At 32.1% G+C, this 13,623-nt stretch overlaps 1 protein-coding gene across 4 annotated transcripts in view; it reads left to right on the top strand.

The window, feature by feature from the left end:
• The window catches only part of LOC101738678 (cytochrome b5 reductase 4), a 59,346-nt gene that overhangs the window by 23,763 nt on the left and 21,960 nt on the right, over positions 1–13,623 (top strand). Inside the window, exon 1 of one of the 4 annotated variants that reach the window (XM_038021572.2) lies at positions 311–446. The exons of the other annotated variants lie outside the window; for them this stretch is intronic. Within the exon in view, the coding sequence (XP_037877500.1) occupies positions 377–446 (70 nt within the window). The 5' untranslated portion in view covers positions 311–376. Of the gene's footprint in view, positions 1–310; positions 447–13,623 lie in introns of those variants that run through there. 4 annotated transcript variants of the gene reach the window in all.

The following is a 13,623-nucleotide window of genomic DNA, read 5'->3' as shown; positions in this document are numbered from 1 at the left end:
GGCTATCCCACCCTTCAAATCGAAACGCATTACTGCTTCACGGCAGAAATAGGTGGGGTGGTGGTACCCGTGCAGACTCACAAGAAATCCTATCACTACTAAAGAGTATTACTTTATATACTATTTATAGATACAGACGATTTTATTTGGACAGAAAATTCAATCGATTTATTGGTACAAACTTTATTACGGTTTAAATGTTAAAATTTAACATCACAGCTCAATGAACTGAGTATGAATGCATCTATGACGTTAGATGGTATTCTTTATCTAAAAACGTGCCTCGAATTCTAATGTCATATTGATTGTTCGTTAATTTATTGTAAATCGAACAGTAGCTGGTTGTCTACAGAGTGAAGCCGTAACTAAAACTAAAATGTTTTGTTGTTGTTTACAACATAAAAATAATTCTGGAAGTGAAACTTCAACGGACTCCGAAACTCAAAGTAAGTGTAATTCAGTTTGAGAAATCTGAAAGGAGCTCCCTCGTTAGTCACTTCAAATTCTTTAGCTTCAAATTAATAAATGAAGTCACGTAGCAGGTGTGCGCCGCAAGTAAAATGTTTTATGACTTTTATTAAATTAATTTTATTTGTGACTCAAATTCCTTTCATACTTTCATATAATAACATACATAAATGAAAGATTCGTGCTGATTACTATATGAGACCTATTTTAATTTCATTCGGCCTGTCTATTCGTAAATTACTATATTACTTGAAATTTAGCGAAACTATTGATAGAAACGTACGAAATTACGAAAAAAAAATTAAGCTGGCACGCCATCGATATAACTAAGGGTGAAATTCAAATGAACTCTATATTCTATAATAATCTGTGTGATTCACCTATCAAAGATGAGCTAGAGAAGATATTGAGGTTAGTAAATATTTTTGGCCAGCGTTAAAAAAAGCTTAGTAAATATTTCTTTATTCATTGAAGTTAATAGTTGTTGAAGTATAATAAGAGCTTTCAACGAAAACCATCTCGAACCTGTCAAGTGCAATTGCTTAAATTTGGAATATTTTCTGTTAATCTTTGTTTTCGGTGAAGCGACATAATTTGTTAAATTATTATTTTAAACAAACCACAGACCCCTTCTTTGTTCGTAATCTGACATAGAGCAGCCCGGGTTTTTTCCATTTAAGTACTAAAAACGTATGTGCTAGTTCTTAAAGAATCTCTTTAACAACAAAATAATCAACAACAGTAGGCAACATAGATAAAATGTAGATAGTATTAAATAGTAAATATTATCGTGAACTATACGCACTGTATCTGTATCTAACATTTCCTTTAATTTTGATTATCATGTAAACCGTTGAATAGTTCGTAGCTTAGTAATAGAAAATGAAATACGTACTCAACAAATGCTCACGATTAATTTCCACGGTGAAGGAATAACATCGTGTAATAAAAATGAAACCCGCAAAATTATAATTTGCGTAATTACTGGTGGTAGGACCTCTTGTGAGTCCGCGCGGGTAGGTACCACCACCCTGCCTATTTCTGCCGTGAAGCAGTAATGCGTTTCGGCTTGAAGAGTGGGGCAGCCGTTGTAACTATACTTGAGACCTTAGAACTTATATCTCAAGGTGGGTGGCGCATTTACGTTGTGGATGTCTATGGGCTCCGGTAACTACTTAACACCAGGTGGGCTGTGAGCTCGTCCACCAATATAAGCAATAAAAAAAAAATTTCATTTTTCAGCTGTATGAGAAAATGATATCTGTTTAATAATCGTTATTTATGATGGAAGTCGAACCGTTTCAGGCCACACATATTGCAAATAAAATACGTAAATATATTCTACGATCCACTAAGGTTACAAAAATTTTATCCATATTCAAGAATTGTTATCTATAAAAATCAGTTACCACTTGAATTCAAGGTCAACGCTGAGACATGAGCCGAAAGTCAAATAGTGTTATAATTTATTACCTACAATGTTAGTGGTGCTACATGTAATACTAGTAACAATGTAAGGTAAATAAATGTAGCCGTAGTTTATTTATGTGCAGCGTTACTCAAAGCTAATTGGAAATTCTTAATTAATCAAGTAAGACGACAGACAGGTCAACGCAATGTAATTGAAAATTTTGATCCTACAATATCCTTTCCTTCAAACTTTCTTCGTTTAAAGTTTGATTCGTTCTTTCAATCTTTGATTGTAGATTTCGTTGTTTTCTCTTTAATTCAGTTTCATTTTCTTACTGTTATAATGTTGGATTGGTCTCCATCTATTTATTTAACGCCTACTTCTTCACGATTGTCGTTATAAATAATACCAATGAATTGAAATATTTAGAAAGCAAAATACAAATTGTCTTTTTCTGCAAAATAAAAAAGTACGTTAATAAATAAGGCCCTAGTTTTTTTTATTATTTCCGACTACTTACTTTGAGCTACCTTTTTACTATTGTACCATATATTGTAACAGTATTCTTATCTTATTTATAACTAAATCTACCTTAACAACAAAATAAATTTCTTATCCTAGGCAGATTTCGAATTACTTGACATAATTATAAACAAAATCAAACGACAATCTGGAGAAATGTACTAGTGAAGGATGGGCACGAAATGGTGATTATGCTACTAGATAAGGTTACTACTAGAAGATCCGAAACTGGCACTGGTGAAGCACAGATTTGTACGGTAGGACAGTCAGAGGCTCCAATTTTTCACTTGTAAGGGGGCAGCAGTATTCACGTTATGGGATTAATAGACTCCCCTAATAGCCTAAAATAAAGATTATAAGTTAACATGCACAACTTTGCTCATAAAAAAATTAACTGTACTGCTATTTATCAGAACTGTATTCAGTAATATTTCCCGATGTATCTACAAAAGCATGTGAATCAAGTTCAATGATCGGTGCACATATACTGAACTGATGCAGACTTTGTGCCAGAGACAAACTCTAGACTTTAATGCTCCTTCTCTGGTATGGCTTTGTATAAGATATTACGTTCAGCTTTTTTGTAATGACTAGCTCTGATAGTCTCGTTGCAAGTTAGCAATGAATAAAATTAAATCTCATTCAATTAATCGTTAATGCTCAGTACGGTAAGTTGTAAAATTTATAAAACAAGTTTTAGGTTGGATACTCTCGGACTACCCCAGAAAAACTGTAAAATGCTCCAACTTTGTGTTCTCAATCTCGTTGATACTAAGAAAATTTATGTAATGAAGGATCCTTTTAAAATCTCACCGCTTAATGTTTTTGTTTTTTGTCGACGTAACTAAGCAAATATTTGTAGGTAGTCAACGTTTCTGAAAATTCAGCGGTTCAAACTGCCCGACGAAATTGCTCGTTAGTTCCGCTTCCGCCTTGTCTTGAGTGCTTTCCCTGCGTACAATTGTTATTTTTTGCACCTACTCCAAAATCTATCGTTTCCCTAACAATTTGTACAATATTTTTGTAAGCTCCTTAAAATAAATTGAATATTTCTATATTTCTCTATCCTGATGTAGGTATATAATGAGGGAAGCATATAATTTGTAGGCACATTAAAATATAGTCATAATGAATGATGACCCTAAAATATACTTTTTTGGAAGTCGTTAAATACTCGTATGTGTCACCTTGAAAGATAACGCTTTCCGGCTACACAGAATATGTTATGTATAGAACATGTTAAAGAACATCATCGGTAAAGATAATTCTTATTTGTCCCCCTCAGGAATTGATACTTGACAACAGGTAGAAAAACTGGGTCATTCTTGGCGTTTACCTCCCTCATATACAAATTCGTTTATTAACGATCTGGGAGCCGGGCGCCAGTTTGCCTGCCGCCAAAGACAAACAAACCTTATGATGACAGTCTAAGTTTAGCTACATATAGAAGTTTACTTTTAGGTAGTTTGCAGGCGTCCTCGCCTTCACTTCCACTGTTCTGGCTTTTGAAGTACTCATACGTTGTGAAGATATTGTTAAATGTCTTAGCGATTCTACCACGTAGTACTCAACTGTTAGAATGATAAAATAAGATAGGAGGTAAAAAAGGTAGTCGACTGTTGCCACAACGCTATTAAGTCTTGGAAATCTCAAGTCTAGCGGATACCTAGAGATGTTTTAACATCTCAACATTGAAGGAACCGTAAACTCACCTGCGCGTCGAAGTAGCCAATAAGAAAACCGCAATGTAACTCTAACATTGCATAAATTCATAATAATTATTCAAATAATTTTCTATATAAACTTAAAAGGTATTTGCGAAATACAATTTTCCTACAGCTTTAATGCATCTGAATAATCCATTTAAACACAAGTGCGGCGTAAAAGCTAATGGATATCGTGAACCGGTTGAAATTTCCATTAAGCGAATGTTTATAGGTACCTCAATAAATGTTGTCTGACAATACCGATCCCACAATGAAGCTGAATATAATTAATATGGAATGAAATAATGAACAATGAACATTACGGGGCACTGCTGCTCAGCGGCTGTGAAATAAATATTAAATCTTCAAAACTATAACTTTTTAGACTTTTTGAGATGTTTGATGTTGTATAAACTTCGGTAACAACTTAAAATCAGGTGAGTTGTGAGCCTATCTGACAATCTAAACTAATGTAAAATTAAAATTATATTCTGAATTTCCTTAATGTGGAAAAATCTAAAAAACTTCCACACATTAACTAAAAATAATATGCAATTTCATTTAAATAAATTAGGGTATTAAATATATTCATGAACACGTATACTTTAAAAAAATATAAACTAAAATTTAATAGGTTTTGTTCTAAAATAAAATAAAACTATCTTAACATTTTCCGCATAAAATAACACTTTGTTTTACTCCGTTCATATCATCAAATTAGAGCGAATAAGCATATAAAAGAAAATTTCCATCTGAAAGAATTTCAAATTAGTTATTCCACAACATTACAGAGTAATTTTGTTTTCCAACAACTTATCGTTTAATACAACTTACAAATTCTTTTCTTGGATGGAATATCCATTAATTTGGTTACGAATTTTGTTAGAGTTTGAAAAAATATCAGACATCTACTTACTTCGTATTTTATTTCAAAACAAAAGCTGTTTAAATAGAGGCTACTATAAATTTGAAATTAATAAAGCTGTCAAGTCGTAACGATCTGAATAATACTTATAATAATAATAGGTATACATGTTTTACCTAAGATTGTATGTAATACCTACTTACCAAAAAAAAACTGCGCGCGTACAAAGTACACATGTGAGAAGTGAAACTTCTTTGACAAACTAATTTTTAAATCTCGTTTATATTAAACCTTATCTATAGCTTTAGATTTCCGAGACAGAGGAAGGGAAAGGGAAGTTATTATGTTAGGAATTCAATGAATTTAATTGTAATTAAATTAATGTTTGTAATCTCAAATGACGAATTGCCCCGTGTTTTTTGTCAATATTATAAATTCGTAATTTAATAAAATAAATTAAAATTAGAATGTATAAAACAGAATTTAGGAAATATTTTATATTTTATGAAAAATAGTCAATTAAATTCTTTAGTGACAATTGGCAAATTAAAATAGCACATGTTATTTGAAAATATTAAAATTTCCTAACCTTCAAACGAATTAGCATAAAAAATTGTAAATTAACAAATGTATTACTTTAATATTACTTATTTATTCTTTCACGTTTACTTAAAGTAATGTTTAATTAAGAGTAAGACCGCAATTTTGTCTCTCAAATTAAAACAAGTATTAATAGTTAATTGTAATGCAACTGTTTTCAAAAACGAAGATGCTTATGTATTGCCGCGGTTGAATGTTGAAACGTTAATCTGATTTTGACTGATTTTTGGCTTAAATAAATAAATAAATAAATATTTACTAACAATCACGCCACGTTAACTGGTCCCGTGATAAGTTCGAAAAGAACTTGTGTTACAGGTACCAGATAACGGAAATAAATGTAAGATTTTTATTATACACATACATATATTTAATGTACATCCATAATCCTGGAAAAGACATTTATATTTATCATACAAATATCTTCCCTTGGCGGGAATCGAACCACTACACCAGACGGCCGTTAATTGCCTTAATGCATTGAATGTCAAATAAAAATCAGCTTAAGCACGGGGTCACTGTTTAGTCTGACGAGGAGATGAACTGATAGTGTATTCTTTAGATTGTGTATTCCCAAAAAATAAAATTTACCAAAATTATTTTTCACTGCCTCAAGGTAGATATTAATTAGTACCGTGTCGGCTACATAACTATTCGTTACCCAGTACGTATATAATGCCTATCTTTGACTTTAGTATTTGAGTTGGTCACCCCGGCGACTGCTCGACCTAATTAAGAAACTAAAATTGTCAGGATTAATCAATAGACTCAATGTCTTCAAGACAGTAACTGTACAGAAAATTACATTTTTGATTAAATACTTGGCAATGGTGAATTTAACTTTTTCTTTTCTATTGTTATTGAAGACTTGTTTATCTCCTCCATTTATATAAGCCACAAATACTATATTACATGTAATAATCTCAATTATGCCTTTACCTATTTCATTAGATTTCGTTTTCATTGAATTCCTGGAAATTGACATTATATTTGTGACAAAATCGATCTCACTGATGTACCTACTTTACACTGCTATAAATTCATTTTCTTTCATAAAATATGCACAGTTCTTGGTGAACCAAATTGTCGTCTAATGAATTAGTAGAATTTCATAATAAATGAAGCAAATAGATTTTTCATTATATATTTTTCAATCAAAGTATAAAGAACCTACAGCCAACATTATTGCAAGCGGCTAATGTTGGCGATAGATGTCCAGGAATAGGGACAGTCAATTTACGTCTATCGTAATCGAATTTCATTACTATAAAAAATTCCTATTTCTTTAATATTTACACTCAAGAACTCATTATGATTCTGTCCCATTTACATACATTTTTTATTTATCAAAGAATTTACGAAATAGACGTCTAACGCATCTGTTCTTTTTTCCAATTTTCTTAGACGCTAAGAGCGGTCGGTCTAAAAGTAATTTGCTGACTGTCGACATTCAAAGCTCGCTACTACTTTGAACGTTTGGCTTTTCAAATACCTAATTTAAATTACACTCCTGTCATCATAAATTGACTTATAAAATAAGTGGAGAAAAATGAACATTATAATTCATCACTTTCTAAATGACAAAGTATACCACACCACCTTTGTAAACTATTTAATAATAGATGATGATCGAGCTTTGCTCAGTTTTTTTTTATAACGCCATCTTGTTGTGTCTTTAAAGCCCTTTAGTTGCCCTCAATTAAGAAAAACAGTATATTATTATTGGCCAATAGATGTCGGGAAGAGTTGATTATTGAAAACACGAATAAGACAACATTTTCTGAAAATAAATCGTAGCTAGATCGATTTATCGCCCCCGAAATCCCCTGTATACTAAATTTTATGAAAATCGTTGGAGCCGTTTCCGAGATTCAGATTATATACATATATATTAATATTTTATACAAGAATTGCTCGTTTAAAGGTATAAGATTAAAAACCCTAATCCCTACTATTAAAAAATATTTTAAAAAGCATTTCCTCAAAACAATAGCTCTCAGACGATCTCAGCAAAGCTATGAAAACAAATCCTAAATGTGTGTAAAAAGAATTTTTACGACAAGAGCTATGAAAGCGATGAGGTCACCAGACAACACCCGTTCTAAAACTGTATTGATTCACTTCATAGTGGCTTTATATCTAGATTCTAGCTACAATAAAGGCCTGAATCATCTTTATCGATTGCACGGCGTTTGACATTTCACTATGTGGGTCACAGTTCAGTTGTTTATTTAATATTAATCATGCACTTTGTTTTCTTCCTATTTGTGCCTTCCGTTGTAGTGTTGCAGGTATTTAAGGTTTTATATTGTGTATTTGTTACCTTTGTGTGCGTTTCAATCATTATTTATGTACATATTTACCCCCACATAGTTGAAACCGTTTATCATTACATCACGAACATAAAAAAAAAACATATGAACACAAATCTTAATGGTCAGTATAAATACGCATGGCTACTTCTTAATAATAATTTAAAAAGTCTCTTACACTTACATTAGTATTATTAAATGTATAGGTTATGTTTTGTTTTTATGATCGATTTTTTTATTAAAATCTAATATTGATCTAGTAGAAGTTGAGAATTACAGCAGTCGTTTCCAATTTTACAAGTCAAGATTTAGGTCAAATGCTTTCGGATTGTATAATCCGGGTATAACTACCAGTTCCTAAAGTCGGCTTCGAAACGAAGAGTTTAATCTAATACTTTAGCCCCACAGAAGACTTTTCTTTTATGAAACTGGTTCATATAATGAATTTGAGTCTCACTATTATAATTAATACTGAGATGTTCGCTTTGATATGTGCGTTACGTTACTTTAGAAACAAAAATAATTAAAGCTTGGGTATATATTTATCGAGTACAAAATTATTATTCCAAACTGTTTGTGCACCCAGCAAAATAATATCTGTTTACCAGAAACCAAAATTTTGTATCTGTAGAGAAATATCAAAAGGATTAGACAATATTTAAATACGAACAATACCTTAGTAGGGTAAATTATTTCAATAAAAATACTAAAATGAAACTCTTTGCATCTGTATATGTGATGGTTCTCGCCGAGTATTGCCATGAGCCATTAACGTTTTGTCTTGTGGCCGAGCAGTCAAAGCTCCGTTAAATCCACTATAAAAAAGAACGAACGAATTGGAATGCTTTGATCAGCCATTGATCGAAGCAATATTTATGGTAGATTTATTGTGGATATTTTAGATACGATGTTTCCAATTTCCAATATGAATAATAAAGAAGCCGCTGAAAAAACGTGATGAATGAACCGAATATAACTGATGATTGGTATAGAGGATAAATTTCTTAATGTGCTAAAAGCGTCTTAATTTCAACGGCAAAAGGCAAAATAAGGTATTAAATAAACAACCATAATTATTCTTTTCTTGGGCGGCTACGTTATAGCCGAGCTTAAAAAGATTCCGTAAACTTTCATGACTAAGTAGGTAAGTATTCAAAAATTTTGAAGTATAATAACAAAATGAACAAAATAAATACAATATTATTAATTAAGGATTCTGAATAAAATGTAAATAACGGTTTCACTGGGGATTCATTTGAATGTAAAAAAATGTAAATTTCTAGACACATCGTACACCTAAAATAAAGCACTTTATTTAAAGAGGTTTCGCCTTTATATATACGAGTATACTTTGAGTTCCTTTCAAAGCATTTTTTAAAATTGTAAAAACTAATAATTTTACGGATTCATCTCGGGGATTATGAATGTTTATATGTCAATTCTTATTGTATTTCTAAAATGTAATGATTCGCCAAAAACGGTCAGTATAACATAATAAATTACAAAACTCGCAAGAATAAATTACGTATTCAATCACATTCTTCTTTATTTTTCCTCTTTGTCATCAAATCGGATACTTTCGATCCCCTTTTTCTACTTGACAATGAAAGTAATTTGTCACATCCATCACACTTCTTTGGGGCTGATTTTGTGCGTAGCGTTTAACATCGTTTCTAAACTTTGCTATGACTGCGTAGAAAACCATCTTGGATTATATACTTTTTTCAATAAAACCGCAGAACCGTTACGGTAGGCAGCGACTTGGCTCTGCCCCTGGCATTGCTGAAGTCCATGGGCAACGGTAACCACTCACCATCGGGTGGGCCGTATGCTTGTCTGCCTACAAGGGCAATAAAAAAAATAAAAAAAAGAACCACCATAGTTTAAACAAAGGCCCAAAGCAGTCAAATGAAAGGGATGGATGTATTTATTTTTCAATTACCTGAAACACTATTTTTCTTTTCTAACGGTCAGTTTCTACTCTCTTACGGTGAAGTGCTTGAATTCGGTCCTAACATAATAGTAAGTTTCGGAGTTAGCCAATTTCGTTGGAAGCTCGTTCCGGTGTTTGTGCGATCAGGCGTTGTTGTGAACTTTTCACGGCTGAGCTCTCTTCCAGGCGAATATCTGTTAATTCGGAAATACGAATGGGCCACTCAAACGATAACATCTAAAACGAAATTTGGCTCCGTAAACATTATTTTTTTCATATACGTAAAGTTTATAATTGTGCAGACGCTATAATTAAGAAAGCTTAGAATACATAGAATATTTTTCGTTCTTTGAAATTCTTCAGACATAATAATTAAATTGAAACATGATCTTGTTCGATCGATAGTAATTCAATCTTATTATGCCATCTTATCTTATCTAGCCATCTATCTCATTATATCATCTCACAACGAAACAGTATCTTAAATTAGCTATACGAATTGTTATGCAGTATCTATTTTATGAAATGAATTTTTTTTATGTAATATTTTAGTGTTGTTGAAAAGTAAAACACAATATTGTCTTTCCAACCATCAAACATTTAGGTAGATTTTCTGCCCATTTGAATATTAAAAAAATCCACCTAGTCGTAAGTTGTGGGTAATGTTATGCTAGATTTTTTAAGTAACTTCTCTAGACCCTTTTCTAGTAACAATGGAAAGAAATACATTATTATTCCCGCAAATATATTTGATGGAATCCGAATTCATACTATTTTGCGTTATATGTACATATTATTGTGTTTTATCATCGACCCTAAAGGGTGATACATCACTTATAAATTCCTTGTAGGAAACCAAAGACAATTTGGAACTATTCCAAAGATGTTTTTTTATTTCCGTCTCAAGGACTTTTTTATGTAAAACTCTGCAAGTAACCAAAACGTAAGTTGATGTGTATTTTGCATATTAATAGGGATAGCGATCAACATAAATACTAATGATGACTCATAATAAAAATGCAGTTGCCACATTAGAATATAATTATTTCTATATTGAATGATTAAGATTTTACCTGTAAGGTTATTGATTAAATACGACAGTCTATGATTTTACTTTCAATTGTTTTGAAATTTAGTATTTGAGTTAATCATTTACTTTAAAAAATATTTCAAATGAAAATTATATCTGTAACGCATTGTAGCTACAGCTCTGGACATTAACGATGCATTTGAAGATCATACGACGAACGAACTATCTCTGAGTTTTTTAGTTTAGCCATTGTAGTATTGGAATCTTTCAGTTCAAGAATGAACACGTAAAAGATTAATGGGCGATATCATAAATAACGAAAAATGAAAAGGAGTGGCGGAAGGTGATCCTTATTTAATAACAAAGCGATTATCTTCATAGCCCGATTTTAGTTTATCCCTAGCAATGACTCATTTACATGAAATTCATAAAAGATACTCCAATAAAAAACCCCATTCATTAAATGATGTGTCCATGGAACACACACTAAAGTTATATTTGTAAATAGTTACAGAAATAAAGGAATTGTTATTGTTTTGTTATTACTTAATATTTTGATTCACTTCAGATTTTTGATATACGATAATCATCGAACCCTTATTGAAACAGACCGAAATCTTCAATATTGGCCTTCGCCATTATTGTTCAATAATAACGCAAGACCTTACTCTTCTCGAATTTAGCATTACAAAACCCGCCTTTAGGAACTATCGTTAATAGCCTGCTCATTCTTCGTACTCGCCAAACCTAACCTTAACAGATTATCATGATTTCCGTAATTCCGACATTTTTGTGTAAGGGTTGTTTTTTTAACCACTTCCAAGTACGTTCAAAGTCTCTTTTATGTCAAGATCTTCTACTTCTTCTATCTTCTATTGCAAAGGCATAAATATGATATTCCTCAAGATATTTTTTTTAAATGAAATTGTTAAAAATTTAATAGAAAACTTCAATGTCATACTTTAACTCCACGACATAGTTCTTTTAGTCTTTCTTTGTTTTCGTGAACGGTGTTACATTGGCTCCAAAAGTATTCCTCGAAGTGTACAGAACTATTACAAATTTAACTCCAGCCGTTTTATCTTATATTTATGGAAATGTTGCCAAATTCGCAGTGACCCACATTTGTAACTTTATCTTTTATTCACCAACGGAAAGGCTGTGTCCAGGGAAATAAAAAAAACATCGCTTATTAGATACGTATGCTCATTGATCTGTTGCCCTTTGTGTTCGAAATTAAATTCCTAAAGCTCATGTTTATTCGAATGATTTCTCAAGTCTTTGTTCTTCGCTTCCGTTGACAAGATTCCTTTTATATATGTACAAAATTGAGAACTTTTCCTGTGTCCGTATTTTGTTTGTAAATTCTGATGCGTGAAAATAGCTACTTATACGTAGTAGGTACATAATAATATGTACATCACACGCTGTTCCTGTCATGAATTGTAAATCGACTGCTGCGGGCTTTTATTTATATGTACATTCTACATCTATATAGCTTAGCTTAATATCTATTGAGAAATGTGAATGTTATAATAAAATGTTATAAAATAAAAAAAAATTGTAATCTATGATTGATTCTCTTCAAAAAAGACAAAACTTTTAAATAGGGACATTACTTCTCTGTCAAAAGTTTTTTGTTTTTGTTTATTTGCTACTAGTCAAACCTGGTCACATGTTATCCCTATTTCTAATCGTATGCAGGACACCAATTTCTTGCAACTATGCGCGCGCTCTCTGTCTTTCATTGATCGTACTGTATGTATTATAGCAAGCTAGCATTGGGACTTTTATCAAAATTCGTCTAGTAATTTTTGCGTGAAAGCGTAACCAACATCCATCCAGTAGGATTGACAACTTTTACCAATATAAAATAAAAGAACATATTTTTTATTTTATCGCTTAGATGGGTAAACGAGCTCACGGCCCATCCGGCGTTAAGAGGTTACTGGAGCCCATAGACATCTATAACGTAAACACCGCCACTCACCTTGAGACATGAGTTTTAAGTCTCAGCTTTTACAGTACAACCGCTACCCCTACGGCTACCCTTCAAACCGAAGCGCATTACAGCTTCACGGCAGAAATAAGCAGGGCGGCGGTACCTTCTGGCGCGGGCTCACAAGACAATCTACCACCAGTAACAACATTACAGAAAATGAATTAAAATCTTAAGGCTTCAGTGGCTATGGTTGAATTGCAATAGTTGGGCGTACACTAGTAAATGTACATAGGCAGACGAGGTGCAAGTCCGGCGATTTCCCTCTGAGACAAAAAAAGGACAAGCTCACCGCTTGCATGGTATTATTAATGTAGTTACTGAAGCCCGTAAATTTCACAAAACCAATAATTTTAAGGCATAGTATCGAAGTCTCAAAAGTATTGAGATAATGGTTGCTGTATCCTTCAAATGCTAGTATTTACCCATGCCGACTCATAATAGCCTGAAAATAAGAATTATTTTCATTTGTAATAAGAAAAAAAATTTTGAAATAATATTTATTATTAACAAACACGAACTCAACCAAAAATAAAATTAAAGTTTCTGCCACAGTTGTAAATAATTTGTTAATAATAAGTAGCATCACTTTTCCAAGGAAAAGTTAAAAAAATCTAAGGTAGTCAAATAGTATTATCGTAAATTGTGTGCAAACACTTCCCATTACATCTAAGGCGTACAATAAAAACGCCTTACTCTATCTTTCATTTTATATGAAAGTGCTTTTCGCGCAGTAAGGGTTTTTTCTTTACTACCCACTGTCTTAAATGAGAGATT

The sequence above is a fragment of the Bombyx mori genome, chromosome 3 (assembly GCF_030269925.1).
Source record: "Bombyx mori chromosome 3, ASM3026992v2".
NCBI classification, from domain to species: domain Eukaryota; kingdom Metazoa; phylum Arthropoda; class Insecta; order Lepidoptera; family Bombycidae; genus Bombyx; species Bombyx mori.
The sequence above is the reverse complement of the archived record's forward strand: the minus strand, read 5'-3'. Positions and strand labels throughout refer to the sequence as shown.